Source organism: Osmerus eperlanus, chromosome 5, assembly GCF_963692335.1.
Source record: "Osmerus eperlanus chromosome 5, fOsmEpe2.1, whole genome shotgun sequence".
In the NCBI taxonomy this organism is placed as follows: domain Eukaryota; kingdom Metazoa; phylum Chordata; class Actinopteri; order Osmeriformes; family Osmeridae; genus Osmerus; species Osmerus eperlanus.
In genome coordinates this window covers 12,820,756-12,846,756 of record NC_085022.1, presented here as the reverse complement: position 1 = coordinate 12,846,756, position 26,001 = coordinate 12,820,756, and the positions used below count along the sequence as shown (strand labels likewise).

Here is a 26,001-nt window from a genome sequence, read left to right as displayed (position 1 = left end):
ACACACACACACACAGCTGGGGGATACTCCCACACAGTAATAACCCATTGGGAGTGAAAGAACAACAGATGTCAGCACTGTGACGGCTGCTTCTGGGGTGTGAATGTGTGTGTGTCCAGGCTACTGAGTGACCATCATCTGAAACTACAGGTTTGAGAAGAGGGAAAAGATTGGCCAGAGGACGAGACAGTGTGTGACAAACATCCTGTAAAGTGTGAGTCAGCCATACTGGTGAGGCACACTCAGCTAACTCAGAGAGGGTTGGTTTTGCAGGACAAATGGAGACAGAATGAGACACTTTTCAGTATTTTATTGGGTTATATAACTTAGAAATGCAGATTGAATTGTAAGCTAATCACATTAGTAATTGATTAGACTTTCCTAAAGGAAACCATAAACCGTTTTTGATCAAATCAGGGGGCACACCTATGGTACACATTCAGTCCTTTGCTTTCCTACAGCACATTTTCATAATCATTTAATTTCGGAACTTATTTATTAACATTAAATGCATCAATAACCTCAACTGATGTGGTTAACTGTTTATAAACTGTTAGACTTAAGATATGACCCTACCAGGTTCTATACAGAGTTTGTGTCATTCTAAGGCACTAGACAGCTGCCTGTGTTGCCACAGCAGACTGTGTGATACTGAAGGCTACAGTGCTGGCTAGGTTACTGTACATGTCCAACTGTCAACTCTCTCCTATGTTCCTTTGTCTCTTTGTTACAGCTAGTCTAGATACACACAGGTCGTGATCTCTAGAGCTAAGACTGGGACACGTATCAACATTATACATTTCTGGCCCCTCTGCTCTCACTTTATTACTATTTTATCTAAAATAAGCCCCAAGCTCCAAGCTGCACATTTCTCCCTATTTTTATTCTCTCTAGTTCCACTGGCATGAGCAGTCCAGGGGCTCCTGGAAGTTGTACTCCACGAGTGTGGAGTTGCGTGAGCAGTATAAAGTGACAGAGCGCGTTTGTAGTCCGCTTTCTCTGCAACATTTACAGAACCGTGCGTGGCTGTTGATGTTGAAGTTAAATATGGTTGCAGAAGGACACTTTCCATCACATGAATACACTGTCACCTGAGAGAGAGAGAGAGAGAGAGAGAGAGAGAGAGAGAGAGAGAGAAAGAGAGAAAGAGAGAAAGAGAGAAAGAGAGGGAGAGAGGGAGAAAGAGAGAGGTTGGGAGAGAAAAAATAACATACAGGTGTAATTCAAGCCAAGTTGTGAGTTCTCTCTGGTTCCTCTGTTGTGTCCTCTCACCGGGGCGTTGCTCCTGCAGTCATCCTTTCTAATGGTGGTGCGGATGGCAACACGCTTACATGTCTTACCATCTTCTTTACCTGCACATAGAAAGATTGACATAGAGAGAATATGCTAACTAACATACAAAGAAACACAGACACACACATACACACTCAAAGCTTTGATCCACAGGGCCCTGCCCGTCTCACACACTCAAAGGCCTATTGAACAGGGTTCATTGTTGCCCAGCAGTGGGGGCTCACTTTGATTGACAGTTGGATGACCAGGGGGCAGCTCTCACGCCAGAGATCCAGCTTTCCCATTGGCTACTGACCTGAACTTGACCTTACATTCTAACCAATCAGTGTTTGACACAAAGGGGTGCCCAGGATGAATGGAATGTCTGAAGGCAGAACCATGTTTAGAGGCAGTAGCATGGCATTGAGCTAGAGTTGAACATAATCTCAATTTTACTCTGCGGTACTCCGCTAAACAGTGGGATTTTTCCACCTTTTATCCTATCTTTTGTGAGACTTCTCAATTAGATTCTGTTGAAAAGAATAAACATATTATGTGATTGTTTACATGTGGGTTACAATGTGATTTACAGTGGTTTACAGAAACACAGGTGGAGAGGGGGAAATAGAGAATGACAGAGAGAGAGACAGACAGACATAGAGAGCTCAAATGAGCAAGAAACAATAAGAGAGAGAGGGAGATTAAGAGAGAGAGGGAGACAGACACAGAGAGAGAGAGACAGACATACAAGGAGAAAGATAGAGGGTTCCAGAGACAGACAGAGCGAGAGAGGGAGAGAGAAAGAGAGACAGAGACAGTGAGGGAGAGAGAGGGAGAGAAAGGGAGAGAGAGGGAGAGAGAGGGAGACAGACACATACACAGACAGAGAGATAACCCTCCACAGTTGGGAGGGTGTGTCTCAGTGTCAGGACACAGCGTGAGGCTGAGAGGTGGAAGGTGGCAGTACCTGTGTCACAGTTAGTACTACCAGTGGGGGTTATGGGGTTAACGGTAAACGGTAAAAGACCCACTCCAGAACCTGGGAGGAACCGTCAGGAACGAGGTTGGCCGGTTAAGAGAACGTTAGGAGAACACACAGGGTTACGCTTGCTTTAGGACACACAGATGAATGGTTACATACATAAACACACAGACCATTGACACCAGTGCAGTTGGCATGCACGTGATTTTAAACCCTGCCTCGGGCAGCCAGACGACCGGTCACTTAGGGGAAAACTCTACACAGCAGCTCAGCAGGGAACATCCCTGCCCCATCGCACATTCTCATTGGCCAGACTCTAACCATGGAGCATCCCAATTGGCCAAACCGCGCAGTCACCCATAAAGCAGGCAAGCAGAGCCAACGCCACGAGAAGAAGACTTGGTAGCAATGATGTTTCTATGTTTATCGATGCATTTAATTGATGGTTAAGACTGGTAATATTGACATATTTTATTATTTGATTCTCAGTATAACCTCAGTATGACAATATTTTTATCCTTCTGTTTAAAACATTATCTTCTATCCCTAAACGTGTGTCTGTCATAGCCCACTTGAGACCTGGGGCTTGACTACATGTTACAGTTTTGGCTATACACACATCTATGGAGCCACCACTCAAGCATGGAATTCTGGGAGTTAGGCCGACCACAGGCTTTAACTCCACCCTCTGCTGCTAAGGCCACCCCCAAAAAACACTCAGCCAATAAGCCCATCCACTGCCAGGCAACAATGCGGCCACCCATCTGATTGACAGAAGCCAGAAGCGAATAGGACTGCTGACTCACATGTCCTGCAGCAGCCGTCCACGTAGCTCTGCACCACCCCTCCATTCTGCAACGACAGCACAGAGAGGAACAGTTAGAGGGCAGGTGAGGGGGGGGGAGCAGAGACATGGTCCCCAGGCCAGGCCAAACCGCCGGGGGCTACAGACCTGCAGGCACTCTGTGTCGTTGAAGGGGGGGCAGACGACCCCTGAGGCCAGAACCACGGCTCCAATTGCTGTCTCCATACAGTCGTACCTCGTGCAGTTATCCACCCAGGAACTACCCGACTGAGGAGGGAGAGATAAGAGAGAGAGGGGGAGAGAGGCATAATGTGGCAGAGAAAAGTATTATAAAGTATTATCTCAAAGCACATCTTGGTGGTATGGCAAAGGTGTGCGTGTGTGTGTGTGGTTGTCTCACAGCGAAGAGCTCTGTGGTTCCGTTGTCATTGGTGAACGTGCAGGAGACGTTCTTGCAGGAGCCACAGCACACCTGTGGGTCCGAGGACACCACATACACCTGGTGCTGTGGAGAGGAAGAGGAAGGAGGAGAGGAAGAGGAGAAGGAGGAGAGGAAGAGGAGGAGGAGAGGAAGAGGAACAGGAGAGGAAGAGGAGAAGGAGGAGAGGAAGAGGAGGAGGAGAGGAAGAGGAACAGGAGAGGAAGAGGAGGAGGAGGAGATGAAGAGGAAGGAAGAGAGGGAGAGGAAGAGGAGGAGAGGAAGAGGAGGAGGAGAGGGAGAGGAAGAGGAGGAGAGGAAGAGGAGGAAGAGGAGGAGGAAGGAGGAGAGAATGACCTCATTAGATATCTTGAGGTTCATCGTTCAGAATTTCCAGCATATGAAACTCTCAGGCCGTACCGATCCGCACTTCTGGGAGCAGTTGACAAAAGAGATGTCCATGGCATAGAAGCCAGTTTGAGAGTCTTTGTGGGTCAGACAGTTCACAGTGTAGCACAGTTCTCCCTCATAGGACTGAACCAGGGACTGGCCTGGACCCAACACCGTCACACCCTGAAAAACACACACATCCTTCTTCTCTACACACACAAGCGCACACACAAACACACACACAAACAAACACACACACACTTACAAAAGCCACATTTCTAATTGTGAGGGTGACAAATATTTTACAGAGGGTGAGTGTGACTGTGTGTGTGTCTACAAAGCACTTACGGCAGGTGTAACGGGGACATCCACACTGACTGCTGCTGTCAGGCACCTCCATCTGCACCTCCCCCTGAGAGAGGACAGAGTCACTAAGCCATGCTATCACGCTGTCCTCCCGTCCAGATGGCGATGGATGGACAGACGTTCGTTCTGTCTGAAGGGTTCCTGGAGGCTGTTTACTTACCATCAGGCAGACAGGGAGAGAGCTGTCCTCACACTGGCACTCTAAGAGAGACCAACATCGAGGTTCATACAGAATGCAAACAGATTACAGTAAAGAGCCATGAAACGGTGTGTGAGTGAGAGTTTGTAAGAGACAGTGTGTGTGTGTGTGTGTGTAAAACAGTGTGTTTGTGTTTAAGAGACAGTGTGTGTGTAAGACACAGTGTGTGTGTGTGTGTGTGTTCAAGAGACAGTGTGTGTGTTTAAGAGACAGTGTGTGTGTAAGAGACAGTGTGTTTGTGTGTAAGACACAGTGTGTGTGTGTGTGTTCAAGAGACAGTGTGTGTGTGTGTGTTTAAGATACAGTGTGTGTGTGTGTTTAAGAGACAGTGTGTGTGTGTGTGTGTGTGTGTGTGTGTGTGTGTAAGAGACAGTGTGTGTGTGTGTGTTTAAGAGACAGTGTGTGTGTGTACTATACCACAGTGGCGCTGTGGGCAGCAGTGTCCGGGCATGGTGGTTTGGACCACGGTCAGCCCAGGGGCACAGCTCAGAGATGACTCAGGACATATGTTGACATCACACACTGGTAAGACACACACACACACACACACACACACAGTTGTCAGCGAGAGTACTCCCAGTCCAGACACACACACAGGACCTCCAGAGCTACTAGTTTACCACAGTGGTACTGGGGACAGCAGCTGTTGGTAGTGTTGAGGTCCACAGCCAGAATCTCTCCGTGAGCGCAGGATGGGACCGGTTCTATACACGACTCACACACTGCAGAGAGACAACACACACACATACACACGCACACACACACACTCACACAGTTAGTATCAGGCCTTAGCAGCAGTATACTGTATATGCCAGTAGACAACATTATAGTGGTCAATTCAATGTGACAGGATGGGACAATGTGACAGGAAGCAGTGGGACCCTACCACACAAGAACGAATAGCAGCAGGACTTGTCCTCCCGCACCTCCACTAGGAACTGATCTTCCCTGCAGTCAGGGGCGACGACCGGGGGACACGCCATGGGGTTGCACTCTGGGACGGACCAATCACAGGACAGTAAAATGAGAGGATCGCCGATCGTGATGTGTCGGAAGCAATTCAGACCATCAGTGACACACACACACTCACGCATGCACAGTACACACACTCGCACACACACAGCCCCGGGGCTCACCACATCTGTACTCGGGGCAACAGGAGAGGGCGCTGTAACCAATCACAAGGTGGTTTCCATTGTCACACGGCGGAACCTCGCTCTCACAGATGGTCAGATTGCACTCTAAGAGGGAAGGAAAGAGAGACAGAGAGAAGGAACAAGGCCGTTATACTGACCACACAGTGGACAGACTCAGCCACAGTCTCACCACGGATCCAGAAGGTTGCGGGTTCGAATCCCAGCAGCAAATCCACGCTGTCTCGACTCACCACAGATCTTCTTGGGACAGCAGGCTCCCTCCTCCAGGACGTCTAGGACGTACTCCCCCTCCCTCTCGCAGAGAGGAGCGGGGCTGGAGCTGCAGTCCGGTTCCACCGCCACCACCGAGCCGTTCTCCATGCAGCGGTACAGACAGCAGCCACGCGCCGAACCATTCCACACCTCGCCCGGGGAACGGGGGGAACCCTCGTTGTCCGTACACACTGAAGACACCAGAAATGCCAGCCGGGAGTTCACAACACACACACGCGGTAACACACACACGCTCTTACCGCACTGCTCGTTGGTGACACAGTAGCAGACACTACGGCTCCTCGGTAACACACTAGCACACACGCAGAAACACACACTCTTACCACACTGCTCCTCTGTGACACAGTAGGGCGAGTCAGCCCGGTGCAGGATGGTCCCGCTGCGACACACACACTCCTCCCTGATGTAGGAGCAGGTGGTCTCCTCGTAGTACTCTCTGTTCTGGCAGGTACGGCTGGTGCAGGTGCTCACACAAGGACGGTACTCCTTACCGGCAGGGCAGTGCAGGGCTTGGGGGACGACGGAACCAACAAGGCTTACACAGAGTCGGGGATTTAGTGTGTAGTACAGGAAATGGGAAAAGGTTTCCGCCCATCCAGACAGGTTGTGTGTGTGTACGTGTGTGCGTGCGTGGGGAGCCTTACGGCAGAAGTTGTTTCGTCTCCAGCTGATGCAGACTTGGTGTGTGTAGCAGACAGCTACATAGGCTGCCAGGAAATCACACTGGTGGTCCTTGTAATGCAGGTCCCCTGCCCACATCACGTCACAGAACTGCTCTGGAGACACCTGGAACACACACACACCCAACACAAGCGACGCAAAAGGCAGTGAGTTACCAGATTATGTCAATGGTTTTTGAATCGTGTGTGCGGGTCCCTGTGTGTGTGTGCATGTGCGTGTATGTGTCTGTGTTTACGTGTCTGTAAGTAGAATGTAGAAATGTGGTTGTGTCTTTACTATGCGTGTGTGGGCTGTGTACAAACGCGCGTGCATGTGAACATGCGTGTGTGTGTCCTTATGTGCGAGCGTGTGTGTGTGGACCTTGCTGTGGCAGGGTGAGAAGGCCCTCTGGCGCAGCATGGAGATGCAGGGGGAGCAGTCCCCTGTGGTGCAGTTGTCTCCTATCCGGCGCGTGTGCTCCGTCTCCTCCGAGGTGTGGACCCTCCAGGCCTGCAGGAACAGCCCCATGTCGCCCACCTCTCGCACCACCGTGCCGTTGGGCAGCTTCAGGTCGTCCGCTGGGTTTCCGTCGCAGCAACCTGACACCCCGGGGGGAGAGAGACGTCACCGGTCCAGCCACGTTCACGCGCTAAGCTGCTACACGCTGCGGAAGGGTTTGTATCCATGGCTGTGTGTGTGTGTTGGAGGGCGCGAGAATGTGCGTGCGCATGACAGAGAGTGGGGCTGTGTGCATATAAACCTGTGTGTGCGTGTGTGCGCATACATGCATATATTTGCGTGTGTGGGCGTGCTCACCACAGAGGCCTCGCGTAGGAGTAGACATGTTGCTAGGAGCGGTGTACTGCAGCACCATGATGCCTGTGCTGTGGTACCACTGGATGCTGACCCCACCAGGGGTCTGGATCAGGTACATGCTCCCGGTGTCGTCCACGTGCAGAGACTGGCGGGAGAACGGCAGGCGAGCCGCTATGTGGTTCACGGACACCTGGACACACACGCAGGGACAGACGCATGCAGACACACACACACAGAGAGAGAGAGAGAGAGAGAGACATGCAGACAAACACACACACAGACACATGTAGACACACACACACAGAGAGAGAGAGAGAGAGAGAGAGACATGCAGACACACACACACAGAGAGAGAGAGAGAGAGAGAGAGAGAGAGACATGCAGACAAACACACACACAGACACATGTAGACACACACACACACACACACAGACCCAGGCAGACAAACACACACACACATGCGCCGAGACAGACACACGCATGCACACAAACATGAACACACACGTACCACACGCAAACGCACAAAACGACCGCGTATGCCATTGAGGAGTTAGGTCGGTATGATTCAGCGTGGGGGGGCTCACCTTGCGGTCAAGGCGGTTGAGGATGATCCTGTAGGAGGAAGTGGTTATGTTCAGCTTCTTAAAACACAGGCCGGAGGTACCACCCGTTGGGCTCTTGAAAGGAAGCAATAAAGAAGATTGAGGAGACTCAGAAGATGGTATACACGTTTCACTCAGAGCTCCTGAGAAAGCGTGAACCAGAGAAAAAAGGTTGACTTACAGGCCGTCTGATAGAGTTGACACTCTGTAGAGGAAGCACAGGAAACACACATCTGTGACTAACCATCACATTAGACTGTTGTCTGACTAGGTTGGTTTAGGTGCAGATCTATGGGCATATGTGAATCCCTCTGTGACATTGCTTGTAAGGGCTAAACAATGTTTATTTGATTTTATCCTGCAGCTCACATGCTGTACACACAGCAGTCAGTGTTTGTGTAGCTGGTTGGTATGTAAGTGTATGTGTGTGTACCTGGCAGGTGTATAAGTGTTTGTGTAGCTGGCTGGTATGTAAGTGTATGTGTGTGTGTACCTGGCTGGTGTATAAGTGTGTGTGTGTAGCTGGCTGGTATATCGGTGTATGTGTACCTGGCTGGTACGTGTGTGTGTGTGTAACTGGTTGGTATGTAAATGTATGTGTGCACCTGGCAGGTGTATAAGTGTTTGTGTAGCTGGCTGGTATGTAAGTGTATGTGTGTGTGTACCTGGCTGGTGTATAAGTGTGTGTGTGTGTGTAGCTGTCTGGTATATCAGTGTACGTGTACCTGGCTGGTATGTGTGTGTGTGTAACTGGCTGGTATGTAAATGTATGTGTGTACCTGGCAGGTGTATAAGTGTTTGTGTAGCTGGCTGGTATGTAAGTGTATGTGTGTGTGTGTACATGGCTGGTGTATAAGTGTGTGTGTATAGCTGGCTGGTATATCAGTGTATGTGTACCTGGCTGGTACGTGTGTGTGTGTAAGTGGCTGGTATGTGTGTGTGTGTGTACATGGCTGTTAGGTGTGTGTGTGTACCTGGCTGGTATGTGTGTGTACATGGCTGTTATGTGTGTGTGTGTGTGTGTGTGTGTACCTGGCTGGTAGGGCACTTGTCCACGGTTCCTATGATGTTCTCTCTGGGAAGATGAACCAGGATGTAGGAGCCGTTATCATAGAGAGCCACGTTGTTCCCATCAAACGTGATCACACGCAGGTCCGACATCACCGAACAACGACCTGGCCCACACACAGGATAACACACACTGGAGATGAAGCCTCACGGTGTGCGCGTCGTCTGTGTGTGTGTGTGTGCGTTTCTGTGTGAGAGCGTGTGTTCGTGTGTGCGTGGACGTGTCAGCGTGAACGCGTATGTGTGTTCACTCGATGTGAGCGCGTGGGTCTGTGTGCGAGTTTGTGTGTGCGAGCGTGTGTGTAAGGGCGGCGCTCACAGGGGCACTGCCACTGGGGGCAGCAGGGGTCAGTGTTGGTGAGGATGGGCAGGCCCAGCAGGCTACAGTGTGGGGCCGTGGTGCTGAAGCGACAGAGGGCTGACGCGTTGTGGAGGAGCAGCTCTCCGTTGAAGCAGATCAGCTCGGCACACTCATCTATCCTGTAGGAGTAGGGGGGCTGGGGAGGGCACACACACACAGACAGACAGACAGACAGAAATATATGCATACGTTCACACCCACACGCACAGGCATAAACACGTACGCACACACACACACACAGACATAAACACACAAAATGAATGTATGTACAGGCACACACACCTAATAGGAAACATGACGGTGCAGGAATAGATACATGTGGTTAGACAGAGCCTTCTCACTGGAGGAATGTAGTGGGAGTTCAGGGTCAGATACAAGACCAGGACCTGTCTGTCCCACAGATTTACAGCCCAGGTGTGTGTGTGTGTGTGTGCATGCATTATAATGCCAGTTTAGCCCCTACCAAAGCCCACAGTTTGAAATTCCCATAGGACACACACACACACACGCACAAACAAACATACACAGACAGACAGACTTACTGTACAGGGGGATGTGGGCAAGAGGAAGGGAGGAAGCAAGGTTGTTGTGCTGACTTCTTCAGGTGTGGGAGTGGGAGTTTCAGGACTGGTGGCTGTCTCCGTGGTTACGAACGTGGACTCCGGGGTCTCAGGAGGCGACGTTGTGGTAGTCACAACTACAGTTGTGTCTACCGCCGCGGAGACAGAGGTGGTCTCTGTGGCGACAGTGGTCCGGGGAGGGAGAGTGACAGGGGTGGTGGTGGTGACCGGGGTCGGAGTGTGTGTGAAGGTGGTGGTCCAGGCCGTGGTGGGCGGTGTGGAGGGGAGGGAAGGAGGGGGCTGGGTGGAGGAGGTGGCGGGGGCAGGGGTGGTGACGAGGGGGGTGGGGGTGGGGCTGGAAGTGGTGGAGGGGGTCAGGGTGGACGGAGGGGCAGGGGAGGAGGGCAGAGGAGGGGTAGAGGGGACAGAGGTGGCCTCCGTGGTCAGGGTTTCCGTGATGCTTGTGGTTACCGTGGTCACGGTTGTCGTGGGTGCCTCTGTGGTGCTGGTGTGTACGGGAGGGGTGGGGGGAGTGGGTGAAGCTGTTGGCGGGGCCGGGGTGGTGGAGGGGGAGGGTGGCGGAGGAGGAGTGAAGGGAGAGGTGGTGAGAGTGGGGGTGACACGCTCAGTGACTGGGGCTGTACTGGGCGTAGTGGGAGCACTGGTGGACCGTGCGGTTGTGGTTGCGGTGCTAGCTGTGGTAGGGGGAGCGGTACTGGTAGTGACTGTGGTTGAGGTTGTGGTCGTAGTCACAGTCGTGGTGGGGGTGGTGGGGACTGGAGTCGTGGTTGTGGTTGGGACGGCGGTGGTTCGGTTAGACCGCGTCACAAACGCAAAGGGGGTTGGAGTGGGCGGGAGAGTGGCACCTAAAGAGAAAGAACTGAACTCAAACAGGGGCAGTACTGAACCTGCAACATTAAGCCTGTAATCCTTTACTGAATATGCTCTGTTTTTGCTCATGTGTCACTTTGTACCTGTCTGATTGTAATCATTCATGTTTTCATGTGCAGCACTTTGGTCAAACCCTAACCCTGTAGTTGTTTTTAATAGTGCTCTATTAATCATAAATTGATCGATTGATTGAATAGTAGTAAAATATTGCCCAGGTGTGATTCATACAGGAGTGTACACTTTCTGTGTGGACTTACAGTCCTCTGTGTAGACACACCTCCTCGTCACCTCATCCAGGACCATGTTTTTGGGGCAGCGTGGGAAACAACCTTCCACCCTGCAACGCACACACACATACACACACACACACACTCACACATCAACAACCACACGTCCATACAAATTCACATGCACACATACAAACAGGCACTTGCATGTTTACACACACATCTTGTGTGTGCAGGGGTGCGGAGGTGGGGGTGCAGGGTGAGGCTCTTACAGGGGCAAGAAGAGGCAGCGCGTGGCGTCAGGGTCGCTGCATGTGCGGACGCAGGGACTGGCGCAGGCTTGGTAGCGCCACTCACACATCATACGGTACGGGATGACAAAGCTGCTCTCTGCAGGATGGAGGGAGACACAGGGAGTATCACCACAGGATACTTGGTGTTACCAGCATAGAGTATAAATCTCCATGCTTCAGACGTGTGTGTGTGTGTCTGTGTGTGTCTGACCCTCCAGTGTGAAGCTGCTGCTTGTCTTAAAGGCCTCTGAGTTGTCGTATCTCTGAGCACGTGCAGTAACACGAGTCAGTGTCAGGAACATTCCCGGCTGGCCAATCAGCTCGTAGGAGGCGTGGCGAGGCAGGAACAACCCCTGGTGCTGGATGAAGGAAGCCTTGCGACCAAACTCCTCCTCACGGCTCCAATGCTCCAATTGGAGCCGTCCACGCCCAGAGACAACCAGGAAGTAGTTTGGCCGCTCTGCAGACTCCAGAGAGACCACTGGGAGACCTGAGGGAGAACGTGGGATGGGGTGAGACGTTGGTGAGGCATGTGTGTGTGTGTGTCTGTGTGAGTGCGTGTGTGTGTGTGCGGTGCCCACGTGACGCGCGGTCTTTCAGCAGTCCTGAGGTGATCATGAAATTGAAGAGAAGTCCTGGAGGAGGCAGAGCCCTGGAGCTCTCTCTGACCAGCGGGAACACCGAGCCACTGCTGCGATTCACCCCCAGCATGGTGTCGTTGTAGCCAGCACTGACCAGGGAGAACGGCCCTTCACCCAACTCTACACGGGAGACAAAGGAGGAGAGAGAGAGGAAGAGGGAGAGAGAAAGCAAGAGGGAGCGAGAGACGGAGATGGAGAGAGGAGGGAGAGAAAGTGAGAGACAGGAGGGACTGAGGATGGTCCTCAGAATGATTGTTATTATGTCTTATACAAGTCTATGCTCTCATACGTACCCTGGTTATAGTATTCACAGTCATAGGCTGGAAGACGGGACAACAATCATAGGTTAGAACTGCAGTGTTAAACAAGGCTGATAAATCAGTGGAGGAGAAGAGAATACTAGAATGTTTTGAGTGTTCTCAAACTAGTGTTTGAGAATGTGCGTTTGTGTAGTGTATGTCCACCCCACGCCCAGAAAGACATGCGTGTGTGGCTGGGATTGTGTGTGGCTGTATTCAGGGCGTCGGGTGGCAACAAACAATGTGGTGACAGACATAGAGAGGGATATGAGAGGAAAGGGGGCGCACAGTGGAGCGATAGCTGCTGGATACCAGGCTGAGTGTGTGTGTGTGTGTGTGTGTGTGTGGGTATGTGTGTACTCACGGCAGACCGAGGGGGACCTCCAATGGACAGTGATCCCCTGCTGGCAGCATTTGTGTGCGTAAGCAGCGATGGACGTACACAGACACTCGCAGTCCCCCCCGCGGTTACAGTTGCAGGTGTCCGTCAGACAGTTCCTATAGAACCAGGCCACATCCACCTGGGTTGGGTGACACACACACACACACACACTGTGGGAATGGCAGGTCATTGTTCAGTAGGCGGGTGGGGGACATGGGGAGGTCATTGGGAGGTAGTGATGATCAATAATGCAGATGGAGGATGAGCGCGGAGACAACAGCACAATGAGATATGGGTCACACTCAAGGGGATCGGATGAGCGCTGTCACACACACACACACACACGCACACGTGCGTCGGTCTAAGGTCTGCGTTATTTGTTCTAAGAAAGCACATCCTGATGAACCATCGTTATTATTGGCACATATTGTAATTCCACACTCAGTTATTTCAGCTATGAAAAGAATCCATTTATACAGCGTGGAGCAGATGATCTGACCCGGTCTTCACCCTAGGAACTGGAGATATGAAAGCTGTCTCTGTTTAAACCCTCCCACATAGCTTGCACCTGCCCTAAATGGCTGACACGGGCAGGATGACTGGGAGAGCATACCTCCATTATAAGACGGACGGTACAGACACTGTTGACTGCACTTGCCCGATCGGACTCAGGCAAACCTACAGGGCCATCTACTGGACACACAGAGAACGGCACAATAATGCCGTTTAAACCCCCCCCAAACAATACGAGGCGTGCCCACTCTGGATTTTCAAATGCGCGTGCACTGGTGTGTGTGTAATTGTGTGTGAGTTTGAAATGTGTGTGTGAGTGTGTGTTTGTGTGTGTCCGTGTATGTGTGTAAAGTATTAGATGTCTGTGGTATTTGGTGTTTATCTCTGAGGAATAGAGCTCACACACCGGGATCAGATAAGAATCGTTCCCATAGCCCCCCGCCAACCCAACCTCCCCCACTGTGAGAAAGATAACCTTTACGCAGCTGCTAAACACTCCTACCACACTGACGTGTGTGTTCGTTTGTGTGTGTGTGTGTATGCGTGAGTCCGCGGGTGCGTTCGTTTGTGTTGCGGGTGTGTATGCCGTACAGTACGAGTGTGTGTGTGTACTCACCACATTGTGACAGGGGGCAAAGACGTCGCTGTAGAGCAGAGCGCACTCTCTCTTGGCGTACGGCTGTCTGCCTAGGTCCCCTTCGCACGGCCGCTTCACCACATAGTCACTCTCACACTGACACACGCACACACACAGACACAGAGGGAGAGAGAGTGTCTGCTTTCTCTTAAATATCACGGCAGACCCCAGGGAAGGATAGGCAGATGGGGACTGGGCAGGGTGAGGTAAGTCTGGGAGGTGGGGGGTGGGGGTGGGTGGGGTAAAGAGATGCATCCAGGTATCAGTGCTGCTACTGTACCTGCTGGGCCTACCTGTCCCAGGGCCCAGCTGTCCCCGAAGCTCTGTGCGTTGTTCACCTCCATGTGGCTGGAGGTGGTCATGTCATTCACTGTCACGCTGTCAAAGTTCCCACACAGCCCGTTGAGGAGACCCTGGGCGTACACACGCGCACAGACGCACAAAGACAAACACGCAGACATGGTCAAACTGAGGTTGTATCCGGTTGAAACCAAGAGTTTTAAACTCAAACTCTTTCCGAGAAGTTGACCTCCTGACCTTCCATTGCGGCCCGGCTCTGATGTGCACGGTCGTTTTGCGGTCCCAGAGCACGGTCAGGTCCTGGTTGGAGAAGTGGACCACAGTGTAGTAGCCGGCCTTCCACAGCTCAAACTCAGACCCTCTCCCTACCACAGTGGCAGGGCTCTGGAACAGCGGACAGAGACACCAGGTCACCACAAGGGTCAGGAACACAAAACAGGCCTCCCAATCACCTCACGAGTCCCTTTGCAAGTCGACACAAGCGAGGAAGGTGTGTGTGTTTACGTGTGTGTGGGTGTGTGTGGCGTACAGGGTTGCCGGAGTTGTCGCTGAAGTAGATCTTGGTGAGGCCCACATGGATGACGAGCATCTTCATACAGACGATGCCACTCTCGTAGCAGTCTTTGTTCTGGGCTACGATAGACACGTCCGCTTCCCCGACGCTCTGAAGTCGCAGGAAGGAACCACACAAAAGAGCTGACGTCAGCACAGAGCCCTTTCATTCTGCTGCCTCGTTCCTCCAGGGGGACCAAGATGGCCGCCGGTGAGCAGGCAGGCAGGCAGGCAGGCCACACAGCGGTGGTTTGAAGTGGAATGTCAGCTAATTCTTATTCTAAGATCCCTGAGAGCTCCGGAGCCCTGGGGTTTGGGCTCAACACTGCTCTCTTTGTGCCTCTACAGCCTCGCACCGCGTCCGCTGGCGTCCCCTCAAACCACGCGGATGCACGCACACACACACACCTCACACGGCTCTAATTAAAAACCACTCTTTCCCCCCCGAGATTAGAAAAGGAGAGTTCGTCGGATCCGCTTTCCTAGATCCCAATCAGATGCAGTCAGGAAGCGGTAGATAGGCTCTTCCCCTCGGCCTTCCCCACCCACAGATACACTCCTCGCGCACGCAACACACACACACATCAACACACAACCCTCCTCACACACGCAACACACACACACACACGTCCATACACACAAACCCACACGCATTCACACACGTACGCTCACCCGCATGCACAGCGACACACTACATTCCTCACACACAACACTCCTGTCACGCACACACACACACACACACACACTCTGACCTTCAGCAGGTACACCTGGCAGTCTGAGTAGTAGTCATATTCCAGACCATCGAAGGTGTGGTAGTGTCTGTCACTGTAGACGGTACACACTGCCGGGCAGGGAGAGTAGCTGCAGTTGAAGTAGCCCCTGTGACACACACTGAGGAGACAAAGAGAGGAGGGGGGGATGGGGGGGGGGGGGGGGATGAGAGGGACCAGGATACTACACAAACATGTGTGGTGAAGAGGGGCTTGGTTGGGGGTTGGGGGGGGGGTGTGTGCAGGTACCATCTGTAGCAGGGCGTATCCACTGTCTCCCCAGGCAGATACTCCAGACCCAGCCAGGCACATGGACAGTTATCTGGGTAGTAACACTCCCCATGGTGCAGAACCAGCCTACAAACACACACACACACACACACAGTAACAAATCCTCAGAACAGAAGAACACGATCTAGAACTTGCCCCATTCATGCGACAGACAGGGGGCGACAGAGAGCCGGGATAAAACAATCAAACCCGTTTAAACAGGTGCGTGTCGCGTGTTACAGCGGCACATCTAGAGGGTCTTACCCTGGGGGGCAGACACAGCCAGAGACGCAGGGTGTGTTCGGAGGACAGGTCAGGTTCAACATCAGGTTGCGACAGGTGACCTCACAGGCCATGCCTCCTCGCTGGTCGGTACAGCTGTGGTATACCTTCCCCTCAGGACACTCCCCTCGCTGTGGCTCCTCTGAGACACACACACACGCGCACACGCACGAATGTATACACAGACATGTACACACACAAATACACAGTCTGATCTGGGAAATCCTTTGACACGTGAGTCTGGGAAAGCCTTTGAGAAGTGAGTCTGAACAAGCGTGGGAAATGAGCTCTGACTCTAGACACAGAGCTATGAATATCAGTAAGAACAGAGCTTGAAACGGCCCTTTGTTGCCGCAGGGTAACGGGGAAGGAGAGGAGGAAGGACGGAAGGTATGGTTTACCTCTCTCCTCTGGCACACACTCCATCTTCCCGTTCCTGCACAGGCTGTCGAGGAGGGAGCGAAGGGGAGAAGGAGAGAGAGGCCGAGGGAGGAGAGTGCGATGCTGTTACAAAGTAAGGCTTGACACGTCTTTTCATCCTCCAGAAAGATGTAGAACATGAGAGTCACTGTCGTCCCCCCGTCCCCCCCACCTCCTCCTTCCCCAAGCATGGATGCTGACTCACCAGGGGCCAGAGGCGCTGAAGGACACCTCCCCCGGCTGGAACACCCCACCCATGGAGTAGCAGTGGCACTGGGACCTGGGGGGGGGGGTGGGGGACACAGCACAGGACATGTGACCGGTCACCATCGCTCCACCTGTCAGTCTGCCTCTGACACCAAGTCAACACTCACATCTGCCTCTCTGGACCTTGCAGAGATGATTCATGTACGAGGCATGATAACGTGTGTGTGTATATGTGATGTGTTTGTGTCAGGGGAAGGCTCACTGCTGCACGCAGCGCTGCCGTGCGTCATCGTAGTATGTGTTGTCGGAGCAGCCACACCCCTCCGCACAGTCGTCACGGTTACACGTCTCGGCGTGGGAGAGGGAGCGGCAGGAGCGGCCGCAGGAGGACGTGCAGGAGTGGTACAGCATCCCTCCTAGACACACCACGCCTACACACACACACACACACACACATACAACACGCATACACACGTACACACACACACCACACACACACATACATGTATGTACACCCACACACACAGCCACATACACAGTTCACACGTTTTGAGGTACAGTACAGTACACACCTTCCGCCCTCCCCAAGACACACACACATTAATCACAGTAACATCAGTGTTTCCCCTACCATTATATTAGGGGGGCGCCCCGCCCCCGCAATGGCACCCCCCCCCCGCCCCCCTTGGAAGGTCAACTTGATTTAGTAAAAAAAATTATATATATATATTATTTTTTATATAGCGCTAGATCACAAAATAAGTCATTTAAGGTTACCTTTCCTATAAAACCGGTCTATAGCTTGCTCTTTTATTAAACAAACTAAATGGCCTTATGCTATTTATCTTATTTACACAACGGCATGTCATTTCTGTCTCTCGTCCTCCCCCCAAAGCTGTAAACCTAGGGGAAACACTGAACATACACGACAGACACTAGGCTATGAGCTACGTTTACGTCTGAAGCCACTCCTTCTGGACCCCCACGCCCCCCACAAACAACCCCCCCACTCCCACCCCCCAACCCCACCCCCCTCGTTCAGGGACCTACCACACTCAGACACGTGTGCTCTGAAGTTGATGGAGACGCCGTGTTTGGAGCAGAGGTAGGCGTAGTGGCCGAGGGCCGTGCACAGGCAGGCGTTGCCACAGCTGCAGGCCTGGTAGCGACACTGCTGCTGGTACACTGAGGGACTGATGTAGCCGTGGCATGGAGCAAACACACTGCCCAGAAGCACCTCACACTGGGAGGCGTAGATTGCTGGTACACACACACACAAGCACACACACGCTGTTTTCAATGTGTGTCTGTTAGAGACAGAAGGGTTAAGGGTGAGGTGTTGCCAGTTTGGACGTCACGCACGCACATAAACACACGCAGCTTTTCACATGTGTCAGCGGAAGGGGGGTTAAGGGCGAGGGGGTTGCCAGGTTGGCGTTTACCGTTGTGCTGGTTCATCTCACAGGGGTCGATGATGGGCAGGTTGACAGGAGCAGAGCAGGCAGAGGAGACCCTCCAGGCGTTAGCATGTAGCTGGGGCGTCCCTTCTATCATCCCAGCAGGGGACCTGGGGAGAGAACACCATCATCAGCCTGGCTCAATGTCAACACTCTCTAACCTGGCAACGCTGTCAGGGAGACAACAGGAAACGGCAGGTCTCCTCACAGGAAGTCATCGCGCAGGTTGCCGTTGAAGGTCCCGCACAGGCCGAGCGTGGAGCCCCGCCATTGGCTGTCCAGCTGCAGGTAGACCCGCCCCCCGTGGCCGCCGAACTGCAGTCGCAGCCCGAGAGACGCCTTCAGCTGCACGAACACAGACGTCAGCCGATGCACCTTGACAGCATCTGCACACACACACGCACGCACACACAAACACAGAGGCAGACAAACAGAAACACACACACAGAAACACACACCGACACACAGGAATTCACATCAAACACATCAAAGAACACCAAAAGCTTTTCCTTCAAGTTCTGTTTCTGCTGTTGCCTATGTGAATCCTGTAGAGATCAGTGCAGCTTGACCCTGAGTGTGTCCTACCGTCAGCGTAGGGCAGCACAGGGGAGGGGTTGACCCCTATGAGCACCTCCCCATCCCGGGTCAGAGTCACCTGACGACTCACGTCCTCGTCCAACACCACCGTCACCGACTGGATACACACCTGCTGCTGCTCACACACATAAGACAAGGTCACCTCCAAGCAGGGTGTGTGTGTGTGTGTGTGAGAGATAAAGAGAGAGAGAGAGAGAGAGAGAGAGAGAGAGAGAGAGAGAGAGAGAGAGAGAGAGAGAGAGAGAGAGAGAGAGAGAGAGAGAGAGAGAGAGCATCTCTGCACAGAAGGTCACACACAGGAGGAAAGGTTACCTCTAGGCAGGTGGTGTGTGTGTGTGTGTGTGTGTGCGTCTGTACCTCTGCACAGGTGGTGTACTGCAGTGTGACGGTGAATCTACTGCTGCCGCGGCTCTTGGCCAGGACGTACTGACATGCTCCTGGCTGCAGGAACATCCTGCCGTCAAACGACGTCACAAACACGTGACCCACCACAGAACACTCTCCTGGAGAGAGGGAGAGAGGGAGAGAGAGAGAGAGAGAGAGAGAGAGAGAGAGAGAGAGAGAGAGAGAGAGAAGGGGGTGGGGGAGAGAGGGAGAGAGAGGGGAGAGAGAAGGAGAGAGAAGGAGAGAGGGGTGGGTGGGTGGGTGGCGAAAGAGAGGGAAAGAGAGAGGGAGAAAGAGAGAGGGAGAGAGGGGGAGAGAGAGGGAGATTGAGGCCGAGTCCCAGAGAGAAAGAGAAAGAGAGAGAGAGAAGAGTGAGGGAGATATTAAAAAACAAAGGGGGCGAGGACAGTGAGAGTGAGACAAAGGGAGAGGGACAGTGAGAGAGCGAGAGAAAGAAAGAAACCGTGAAAGAGAGAGAGAGAGTGAGGGAGGTGAAAAGAAAAGAGCTGACTCAGTGACACCCAGCTATGAGACACTTTACCAGCTTTCCACCCTAATTCTGCTGCTATAGAGCTGGACTGGGGCCGCTACAGATTCAGCAGAGATACTGTACCATCTCTGGTAGCTCAGGGTGGCTCACCTGTACAGTTGCTCCCAGTGCAGTTCCACACTCCCCCCATACACACACTGCAAAAACAACACAGCTTTCGGTCAGCACAGTCAAAGACCAGTGTCGAGAGGGAGATACTGTACACTCATACACACACACACACTCACCACACACTGCAGCCCTGCTCCAGTACATGTCCTTGTGTGTATGAGGTGCCATGGTACACACAGGGGCACTGAGACACAGCGATACACGTCCCGTTCTGGAGGATCAGACCTGGAGAGAGAATCAACAACAGAGACCTGGAGTTAAGCTGATGGAGAAAGCAACGGAACGACAGAGCAATGGAAAGAAAGACATGAAAGGCTCAAATGTTTGTACATGTGTACTTTTGTGTGTGTGTGTGTTGTGTGTGTGTGTGTGTACCATCAGGGCAGTAACAGCCGTCCAGGCAATGCAGGTTGGTTCAAGACACTCCTTCTCAAAGGTGCAGGTGGGAGGACAGCAACTGATACAGTCCTCTATGGACAAAACTCTCCTCACAGCCATCATCTGCACACACACACACACACACACACACAGACACACACACACATAATGACTAAGCAATCAGCGTGAGATATGGAGAGGTGTGTATGCCGTGTGGGGGTTCTTACTGCAGGAGGGGAAGCTGTCTCTCCACTCTCTGACGGGGTAGCCCACATGAGAGCAGGCACGCGTGTACTCAACCAACACTCGACAAAAGGTCTCCTCATCATCTGAGCTGAACACACGCACGCACGCACGCCAGCCAACATGCACACACAAACACGTACTTCACTGTTAAGACCACAGAGAGAGCAGTTGAGACAGGTTATGAAAGAGAGAGACACCCTGGAGTGTGTTGACTTACACACACAGGTCAGAGACACAGCTCGCCACGAAGGGGTTGGGGTCGATGTTCTCATGGCAGGACAGGAAGGGGAAGAAGAGCAGAGCGCTGCACTTCTCTATGGCGTCCTGCAAACAGACACACATGCAGACACATACACACACACACACACACACATAGAGACACACACACATGTATACACACATATACTCACACACATACACACATACAGACACACACATATATACCCACACAAGCACACACAGACACACACTCAGAAGAACACACACACATACACAGAAGCACACAACCCATCAAGGAGTTGAACACACACCAGATCTAAAGCAGTGGTCAGCAGCAGGGGTGTGTGCTGTAGATCTTACGTCCATGTCGGACTCTGACTGGCAGGGACCGCTGAAGTCCAGGTCTACTGAGGGACAGGCTCTCTCATGGGGGAGGTCCAGGGACCAGCTGTTACCAAACACCACCGGCTCCTCTGTCAGCACACCTGCACACACACATTCGCACACACACAAATATTGGGTACAGCTTTGCTTGTGGGGATTCAAAATTCAAAAATCCTGTTTTCCCTAACCCCTCACCCTAACTTTAACCCTAATCCTAACCTTGACATAACCTTAACCTTAACTGTAACCCACAAACCTAACCTGAACCTAAACCTAACCTTAGCTCCTATCCTTCCACACAGACACATTTATCTGTCTGTGCAATGCAAGCTACAGCAAGAAAAACAACATGAATATCAGAGCTGAGTTAGTGAGTTGTAACAATGGACTATGATTGCAGTTGTGTGTGTTAGAGTGTGTGTTACGGTGTGTATATCGCCAGAGATAGACAGGTTTACAGAAAACGATGTTTACTCGCTCCTCCCTCCCACACAAGACTCATCTCATATCCTCCTCTCCTCTCTCCTCTCTCCTCTCCTCCTCTCCTCTCTCCTCTCCTCTCTCCTCTCCTCCTCTCCTCTTCGCCTCGTCTACCCTCCCCCCTCCTCTTTCCTCCCCTCTCCTCCTCCCTTCCCCTCCCCTCCTCTCTCCTCCTCTCCTCTCCTCATCTCCTCTCCTCTACACCCCTTCTCTCTTCTTCTCAGACCTACAGCCCTGGGTCAGGTTACAGGACCTGGGGGAGAATTCCTGCTCCTTACAGCTTGACAAAGACAGCCTATCAGCTTGGGCTGTCTCCCCTACCCGTCCCTCCCTGGGTCCTCCCAGTGCCACCGCCGCCATAATTGTCTTGATGTGGTGTTGAGAGTATAATAATAATAATTGTGAGTGATTAGGTGAGGAGAGACTGGATAAGAGGGGGAGTGGCCGGTCAGGCTGGTCCTACCACGGGGAGTGGTGAGGTCATCGCTGGCCAGGTGGTTGAAGTTCCCACACAGGCCACAGGGGGCGCCCTGGTGCTCCTCACTCATCTTCACATACACTCCGGAGCTACCGTCCCACGCCAGCGAGAAGCCAAACACACTCTTCACCAGGAGGTAGTCAGCCAGGCGCTCAATGAACACACCACCCACGGTCTGGGGCAGACTCAGCCTACACACACACACACACATGTCACGTACACACACCCTTATTGGAACAACATGAAAATATGAGGGGGGAAAGGCTAGAACACCAACAGCCTCCCTCACAAATACCTGCGGCCTCCTTGGTGGACCTGGTACCCTGAGATGTGGATCTCCTCCTCGTTGGGGAAGAACAGACTGAGAGCCCGAGGACATGAATACACACTTCCCCGACAAGACCTACTGTTATGGACCTGAGAGAGATGACAGACAGACAGGCAGACAGACAGACAGACAGACAGACAGACAGAGAGAGAGAGAGAGAGAGAGAGAGAGAGAGAGAGAGAGAGAGAGAGAGAGAGAGAGAGAGAGAGAGTGGAGAGAGAGAGAGAGAGAGAGAGAGAGAGAGAGAGAGAGAGAGAGAGGGAGAGAGGGAGAGAGAGAGAGAGAGAGAGAGAGAGAGAGAGAGAGAGAGAGAGAGAGAGAGAGAGAGAGAGAGAGAGACAGAGAAATTGAGACAGAGAAAGAAAGAAAGAAAGAAAGAAAGAGAGGGAGATAGAGAGAGAGTGGGAGAGAGAGAGAGAGAGAGAGAGAGAGAGAGAGAGAGAGAGAGAGAGAGAGAGAGAGAGAGAGAGAGAGAGAGAGACAGAGAGAGAGAGAGAGAGAGAGGTAGAAAGGGAGAGAGAGAGAGAGAGAGAGAGAGAGAGAGAGAGAGAGAGAGAGAGAGAGGGTTAGGAATCATTTCGGTGATAAAGATGAGCCTGCGTGTGTAGTCGTTACAAAAAACAAAAACTGAAATCCTGTCCCAGAGCCCTTTAACAGAACCGTGGCATATGGAGAAGCACTGAGTACAGTACACCTGCCAGCCAAGTCGGCAGGTGTACGGCGGCTCCAAGTCCTCTTACCCAGACAGTGTACTGAGGCGTAGCAGAGTGGCAGTCTTGGGCCAGGATGTAGGAGCATCTTCCAGGGTAGTAGAAGTAGATGCCATCAAACGTTTCATAGTGGTGCTGTCCCCAAGACTTGCAGATGCCATCCCTGTCCTGACCCTGGTTAGGGACTAGGCAGCCATGACAGAGACACATCCTATCACTACTAAATAGAGATGACAGACTGTGCACAACTGCGTTCAAATCAAATGAATGACAAAAAAGAAACATAATTTCTTTCTGCTATAAAGCAAATTCCATAATTTGCTTCTCAGTACATTATATACGTGTGAAATTAGTTCCAGAAAGCATGTGCAAAGCGCAAAAACTTTATCACACTGAAATGTGGAGTTAGACCGTTGAACAGTTTCTCTTCCGTTTTCAGCTGAGGTTTTGTATAGGCGGGGCAAAAACCCAACCCATTTACGTCACAGCTACCTATCTACGTCAGATCACAGACGGTTGCATTCTGTTACTCAGCTGGTACGATGCAAAGTAATTAACACATAAAACACTCAGAGACTGCAGGTAGGTCTGTTCTGATATCTGCAATAGATTTAGCTAGTGTAGCTGTTCTTGCTAAATTCAATAAATTCTAGGGGGCGGAGCTTCAGCTCCTTCAGGCGACACGCCAGCCCCACTCTCAAGCAGAGAAGACTGCTGATTTTCTCACAATTTCAAAGCCTAATTTAACATACTTGTCTGTTTCTTTTTCATTCGAATTTAGATGGATAGTTAACAACACATTCTTCTGTGGTGAGATGAACTTAAAACTCATTTTCAATTCCACTTTACAGCATCTTTAATAGTAAATCCTCAAATGGACACTTTTACCATAAACATCCTAACGGACTCTTTCATCTCCTGTCCCATCCTAAACCCTATGTCCATGCCTGTGTGGGTGGGCATGTGGGAGGGTGCCAACTGTCTAAAAGCAGCTCGGTTTCAGGAAACTCCCTCATCCCTAGCACGCCAAGCCAAGACTGCACTGCCTCATAGCCAGCTTCCCAGCATGCCCCTCCCCCCCCCCCCCCCCACACACACACACACAACCATGCCACTAGCTCTGTCCCATATCTTTACATAAATACAGGATGTATAGAGTTTGAACACATACAGAACTTGCTGGATACAGGAAAAACTATATGGATTGTCTGTGGCCCACAAAATGTAAAGTGGAAGTGGGTATAACCTGTACAGTGCCTAACTGTCTAGGAGCAGGAAGTAGACATCTGATGTATAAGGACTCTGTAGTCAACAGAAACTAGAAACCAGCTACCTTCTAATCCTACTGGCTTAGTCACAGACGCTACATCTAACTTATAGGTTGAAGGGAACCTGTGTGTGAGTGTGTGTGTGTGTGTGTGTTTGTGTTTGCACAGCGCGTGTATATAATCTGTGTGAGTAGTTTATTAACATTTGCTGACTGATGTGATAGTCTGACCAACCTCATAGAATTACTAACAGCCCCCCCCCCCCCCAGACACCCACACACATCATTCCCAGACAACACGGTTCAACTACAGTACATATGACCTTTTGTGACACATGTGCACTTTGAAAGAAGATGAAGAGGATGTCTGTATGTGTGTGTGTCTGTTACTTACTGATCTGGCAACGATCTCCCAGGGCTTGAAACTGGGCACAGTCACACACTCCGTCCTCCTGACACCAGCCTCCGTTGAGACATCCACAGTACTCTGGGACAAACACACACTGATGACTTTATCTGTGGAGGCTGTCACAGCGGACATTGTGTGGGTGTGTGCGCGTGTGTGCGTGTGTGTGTGTGTGCGTACCTGAGGAGGCGTCTCTGGCTGTGTAGTTGTGAAGAACACCGCGAGGAAACGTCGCTTCCGACAGAAGAGGCCTAAAAGTCTGGAGAAAAACCAATGACGAAAATGACCGAGATCAAACTGTAGTCTCACCATCCATCTTGTGGCGTGACGTGTGTGGACCTGGTTCTGCGTGTTCATGGTTGTCTGCGTGTAGGCTCTTCAAAGAGGGCTTTGTGCTGCCTCTGGTGTTGTGTGTATGAGGGTGCCCTGACCTCCACTAGTTCTCTTAGGTATAGTGTACCAACCTCCTCCCCAAGGAGATCCCGTTTCCTCCGAAGTGCATTAGCCCTTCTGCAGTCACAAACACACACATTAGGGGGATAACAACTCAGGGGGAGAGTTAAGTGCACTTTACACCATTTAGTAGCATACGTGCACACTATCACATTTGCACATGTGCGCACACACACACATACACGCACAGGGGCAGACATATACACAGGATGATGACTCCTGGTCAGACATTAATTGTAAAAAAAAATCTTATTATGTGAAACCAGCAGAATAATTCAGGACATTCAGGATTAAATCAGGAATAATGGAGATGGTTTTCACTCTCACCTTTGCAGTCTTGCCTCTGCCTCTGATAGCTGGCTGTGAGCTCCTGAACAAAACAGATACTTTCCCCAATATTACACATCGCCGATTTTGGCCTAAGAGTTTTAACGCTGGGGTCAAAATATTTTTATTTTATGATTATGTAGCGGGTAATTTGGCTAGGTTGTTAAATTAAAGGGTAAACTATTCACATCAAATAAATAATCTCAGTCAAAGTCAAAACAGTCTTTTCTTGATAAAATACATTTCTTCGTCAGAGCAATAAAAGTAATATTCATAAAGTCAGTGGAATGGAATAACGCGTTACTTTTATTGTAGCGCTGTTTACCCTGCATAAACTCAATCTTGTATACTACTGGACAGACTTACCCTCTCTTATAAGCAGTTGAAGTATTGATAACGATAGAAGAAGAAACTGTTGTTCTATCCGCTTTACGTTCATCTCAGAGTCCAGACGGAGTCCCACCGAAACATTAACGGTGCATTGCAGAGGACCAGGGAGGTGGAGGAGGAGGATGTCTCTATCTTTGACCGATCTTCCCGCTGCTCAGATCCCAGCGCTCACAGGTAGACTATGTGGTCGCGATAGCCTCTTGGGTGGATGACGAGTGCAGTT

The 26,001-nt window shown here is 51.5% G+C and overlaps 1 protein-coding gene across 1 annotated transcript; it reads right to left on the bottom strand.

Moving 5' to 3' along the window:
• Positions 1-341: 341 nt before the first annotated feature.
• Positions 342-25,827, bottom strand: otogl (otogelin-like). Its single transcript, XM_062460668.1, is given in 59 exon segments — positions 342-1,091; positions 1,273-1,352; positions 3,061-3,106; positions 3,207-3,326; positions 3,460-3,564; positions 3,898-4,076; positions 4,216-4,279; positions 4,394-4,434; positions 4,850-4,954; positions 5,053-5,154; positions 5,319-5,426; positions 5,569-5,673; positions 5,820-6,032; positions 6,186-6,371; positions 6,507-6,648; positions 6,904-7,121; positions 7,339-7,528; positions 7,923-8,015; positions 8,122-8,145; positions 8,973-9,115; positions 9,328-9,505; positions 9,912-10,795; positions 11,078-11,157; positions 11,320-11,437; positions 11,552-11,830; positions 11,922-12,101; positions 12,275-12,301; positions 12,645-12,801; positions 13,792-13,908; positions 14,106-14,225; positions 14,350-14,496; positions 14,642-14,776; positions 15,417-15,555; positions 15,684-15,791; positions 15,969-16,128; positions 16,388-16,431; positions 16,612-16,686; positions 16,876-17,044; positions 17,664-17,873; positions 18,056-18,180; positions 18,279-18,456; positions 18,656-18,782; positions 19,025-19,170; positions 19,692-19,738; positions 19,829-19,937; positions 20,088-20,129; positions 20,132-20,180; positions 20,182-20,213; positions 20,318-20,424; positions 20,554-20,660; positions 20,916-21,040; positions 21,883-22,088; positions 22,193-22,314; positions 22,966-23,120; positions 24,597-24,689; positions 24,789-24,867; positions 25,040-25,118; positions 25,389-25,431; positions 25,755-25,827. Coding segments are annotated over 59 exon segments (7,836 nt in total). The 3' UTR covers positions 342-890.
• Positions 25,828-26,001: the final 174 nt, after the last annotated feature.